General features: G+C 42.1%; 1 protein-coding gene across 1 annotated transcript; it reads right to left on the bottom strand.

Moving 5' to 3' along the window:
* Positions 1 to 590: 590 nt before the first annotated feature.
* Positions 591 to 2907, bottom strand: ier5l (immediate early response 5-like). Its single transcript, XM_046368316.1, has one exon. The coding sequence runs from the start codon at positions 2733 to 2735 to the stop codon at positions 1815 to 1817; it is 921 nt and encodes a 306-aa protein (XP_046224272.1). The 5' UTR covers positions 2736 to 2907; the 3' UTR covers positions 591 to 1814.
* Between the last annotated feature and the right edge of the window lie 2111 nt (positions 2908 to 5018).

Here is a 5018-nt window from a genome sequence, read left to right as displayed (position 1 = left end):
GATACAAAATATATCCTGCATTGTTATTACAATGCTGCACTCCACACGATTCTAACAACCAATTCGTTAAAATTGTATCAAAACTCACAGGCTACTTTTGTTTTAGATTTCCCCCATTTATCAATAACCTGAATGTTCATAGCCTAGTCCAAAAAGCAGAGGCCTCGTAGACGTAGTTTTTAGACTACGAAGCTCATTAAATTAAATGTAGTAGTCCAAAATACATTATGGATGGCTTTGTGTTGATAACCAGGTTTTTCCTGATCTAGCGGAAGTGTTAAAAATTGCGTTGATACATCTGCATATCTATTAAGTTACCCACAGTGGTATGGAGGAGAGGAACTGAATGGTGTATGCAACACAAGAATGAAGGCCCCCAATCCACTCTTGTAACACTGGTTGCAGAATAGGCCTACATCTCTCACTTATTGCAGCATGTGATTGACTGTCTTAATAGGGACAGAATCCCCCCAAACATCAGGTGATTATGGCTCTGACTGTAGTTTCAGGGAATAATAAACATCAGACAAAATATGACTTCATCACAGTTTGGACAGCATGCCATTCAAACAAATCAAGGAGGGAGTGGATTTGTTTTCAAATTTTTATTAAGATTATAAATTCTTAACAAATATGTTCTAAAACAGTTTTACCCGGTGATATACAATTTAATATGCACAAAAATACAAGAATAGCAACAAAATATGGAGAGGACGTGTGAAAGACATCTTTATTTCAGTACACATAGTGCTTATACTGTGTGGATGTATGGCAAAATTATGAGCTTGCCTTTTTAGAACAAAAGGTCTTAATTTTTGAAAATAAAATTCACAAAACCAAGCCATGTTGGCATCATGAATTACTGTGAAGGCTTGATCAGTAACTTTTTGTTATAGGTTCAGGGGGAACGCTCAACAGATCGAACTGTCAAAAAATACCTGGATTGATTCGATTACACGTGCATTCTGGGATTTGGAGGAATTAATGGTTCTGATCAGAGATGAGGTGGGAAGTTGGGTAGCCTACAACAAGTACATCAATAGAGAGAGACGCAGCAAGCTGGTTCAGAGTGAATGCACCCACGAGTTTGAGAGGGAAATTTAAGTCTGAGCCATTGCGCCTTCACCTGTCAATGTATGTGTGGTCAGAATGTGCCATGTAGTTTCCATGTAACAGCCTACTACTGGTGTCCGACTCTTTAGAATATGAGTTTCGATATCCAAGGTTTAAATATCAACCCAGAAATACAATATAGTAAACCAAGTACAACACAACAGTACTTGTGTAGCATATGGTTAACTTTTTGTTAGTTGTTTACCGTATTAAACCACTACGCACAACAAAAGCATGTTGCAAAGCCATCCATGGGCACACTTTTCTATTTAGCCTGGAGCTGAGGCTACAATAAATGCTTGCTATTCAGTCACAATACTTGTGTAGCGTCTTAAAAACGATACTTTGTGTTCAAAAGTGTTCTGGAGGAGAGATCAAATCAAAACAATCCGCGAGCGAGACATTCAACCACTTTCAATGTATGCAACAATAGCTAGCAGTAGTACGCGTTGGGTTTAAGGCAACGAAATCAACTTCGTTAGATAAAAATTCACAACTACCATGTAAAATTGTGTTATGTAGACATGTTCGGTTTAAAAGGAAACGCCTGCACATCATGTGGCACAACCATATCTCCGTAAAAACGAGTTAACAAACAAAAACTGTTCAATGTTTAAATAGCATTTCTTGCAAAAATAAAGTCAATTTGATTTAGACTTTGTACAATTTCATAAAGTGTTTGATTCTAGTTGACCATGGAGTCAAAAAGCTACAATAGCTCTGGTCCATGCCCCTAGGCTCGCTAGGGCTTGTTTGCTACAGAACTGTCCGTTCAAGGCTTGCTCAAAGTCCGCCTGTCTGCTCACCAGCCCCGAAAACCCCGAGCCGAAAATCGAGATCAGATTGGAAATGTTTGACGTGTCCAAGTGTTCCGAATTTGCGTAGGAACAGTCCTCGAATTTCGCCCTTTTACATGGCGTAAAATCCGGTACTTCCTCAATATCGGATATATAATATTCAAAGTCAACCTTGCGTTTCTTGGCTGGGGACTGTGCGCCCTGGCAGCACTGTTGAAACGACGCGCAGCAGTCCTGGTGAAGGTACCCATTCTCCACAGTGGTCACTACGTGCGTGTCCAGATCGAGCACTGTCGTTTTGTTGCAGTGTAGGTTGTTGTTCACCGTGGAAAAGTCCCAATTCGATACAGGGTAAGCCTCCGCACAACAGCTCCGGTAGAACGAGGGCTCTGTCTCCTTGCAGACCTCGTCGCTTTGGAGAGAGAGAGGCGCGGAGCAGGCGGATGGGGCTTGGATATGCGCTGACTGCACTGCTGTTAGGTGGCTTACTGGCAGCAGCGCACAGCAGAGACTCGCCGGTTCGCTCACCCCGTCGTTGCCGCAGCAATCCCCGCTCTGCTCCTCGCAGTCCTCGGCCAAATCCAGCGGATTTAACTCCTGGATCTCGTTGCAGACGGTCATCACCTCCTCGTACTGCTGCATCCTGTAGATCTCCGCGTACTTCTCGTTCATGTAGACCTGTCTGGCGTTCCTCAGTACATAGGAGACCAGGAGGTTTTTGTGCAGCTTGATGCCTCCTCTCTGCGTCCTGGAGTTGTGAATCTTCCGTAAGGAAATTGAGATTAGACTTTGTGCATCCACTGCACACTCCATCGTGTTGATCATGGTGGTGATATAGTCGTTTCCGCTCCTCTCCGACTCAGAAAAGCGACTTTCTCTTAGTGGAAGTCACGATATTTCGTTCGGGGGCGAAGGCTTAAGTCAGCTCGGTAGTGAAACATTGAACACGGCTGTCCGCTTCCCTCTGTATGCGAGCAAGCAATCATTTGCTAGGGGTACTTAGCCAGAGTATATATATTTCGAGGAGGAGTCGGCCCATCTCCGCTTGCACCAATGAGGACCCGGCCTCCCTATTGATTGACATGCAAACTCCACCCATGTGTGGTGCTCAGGGCCAATCAGACAGAGGCGGTTCTTCTGTGCTATTCAAATTCCAAACTGACTACCAAACTGGAATGCTCTCATGAGACTCACTGGGCTAGAGCGCCTGGTCAAATAGTAGCCTGTGTCTCTGTGACAAGCCTCCATGAGAATTACACATTTATCATAGATTTATCTAAATATAAAAATGCCAGTAATATTTAGTACATGAATCTTAAATCATGAATTCGTTTCAGATCTTAGTTATTCCACAAACAAATAATAAAGTCTAGGCAACTTAACATGAGTGTTTAGAATAATAAAATACTTAATTTCTAATCTGATTGATTAACTCATTGTTAAATGATCTGTTTTAATTTGTATTATTACTTTGTTTTTCTCTATGCATGTGATACTGCATCTCTATTATAATGTTATAATAGCAATAAGGCCCATAGCCGTGGAATATTGGCCATATATCATTGCTATTACAAAGGTGAGGTGCCCTATTGCTATTATAAACTGGTTAGCAATGTAATTAGAGCAGTAAAAATACATGTTTTGTCATATCCGTGGTATACAGTCTGATATACTTCAGCTTTCAGCCAATCAGCATTCAGGGCTCGACCCACCCAGCTTATAATAAATAATGGTACATGCTGTTGAAATGGCTTTTATAAAATTATAATGAATATTATAATGTTGCAAGCCACCTCTGTGCATTTTTTAAAATTACAAGCCAATAAAGATTCAGACAAACGCAGACTGACATTCAATTTCTACTTATTTATTATATTATTATTTGTGTACCATCTCAGTTTATATATTGACATGTATTGCGAATAGTTCTATCAGAGGGAAGTACAATGTAGAGTTGTTCTATTTTATTATATTATTTTCTATACTTTTCTATTTTATAGAATGAGAATCTTTTCTCACAGTCTTCGGCTATCTTTACACTAATAAAATGTGTGCAGTAAGATCTGCCGTTCTTCAATATCAAATATACAACTTTTATTTTTACACTATCCTTACATTAGTCTTGGATGGAGTGTGACCTTAATTATCTCTGTGTCTCATGCATGTCTGGCCAATGTATCTCGTGTTAATTCAAACATGCATGCGATGTAGTGCATGTCTATCCAATGTAGTGTATGTCTGATTATCAAACCAGAAAGCTGTATATTATGTATTGCATCCCATTCATGTCAAACATATTCCATTGGAACAGTGGGCATTTAAAAAGGCCTACAACCCACCTGGACAATGAATAGGGTCATGATCCAAAAATGTTTTGTCTAAAGGCTTTCATAGCTTATTAATGACGATATCAAACAGGGACACCTGTAACATAGTGTTACCCAATATCATAAATCAATTCAAAATGGCCCACCTTATTCACACCTCAGACACCTCTCTCTCTCTCTCTCTCTCTCACACACACACACATAGCACCTCCCCCTACCCCCTAGACACACCTCACCAAGCTACCTCTTATCTCCCCCTCCCTCCCCACCTCAGCTTGGAAGTGGCGTGGAAGGGCAGGGGGAGTGATGGGGGAATCATGCAGATACAGCAGATCTATTGCAGTGCTGCCTCCGATGGTGCTGCCTGCTCGGCTCCTCCTCCTCAGACAGAGAGAGTAACGCCACTGCATCTTAACAATGCTTGAGAACCCAGGGCCTTTCTCTTCTCTTAGCTATGCATTGAGATAGGGGAGGGAGGGAAGAAATCAATAACTGCATGTGTAACTAAGACAGACTACCAAATTGGAATGGTGATAAGCCTACCAACCACAATGGGATGGGGTATGTGTGGTGTGTGTGTGTGGGAGCGAGATAGTGTGTGTGTGTGTGTGTGTGTGTGGGAGGGAGAGAGAGAGAGTGTGTGTGGGAGGGAGAGAGAGAGAGTGTGTGTGGGAGGGAGAGAGAGAGCGTGTGTGTGGGGAGAGGGAGAGTGTGTGTGTGTGTGTGGGAGAGAGAGAGTGTGTGTGTGTGGGAGGGAGTGTGTGTGGGGGGAGAGCGAGAG

This window comes from Oncorhynchus gorbuscha, linkage group LG11, assembly GCF_021184085.1.
Source record: "Oncorhynchus gorbuscha isolate QuinsamMale2020 ecotype Even-year linkage group LG11, OgorEven_v1.0, whole genome shotgun sequence".
Lineage (NCBI taxonomy): Eukaryota > Metazoa > Chordata > Actinopteri > Salmoniformes > Salmonidae > Oncorhynchus > Oncorhynchus gorbuscha.
The sequence above is the reverse complement of the archived record's forward strand: the minus strand, read 5'-3'. Positions and strand labels throughout refer to the sequence as shown.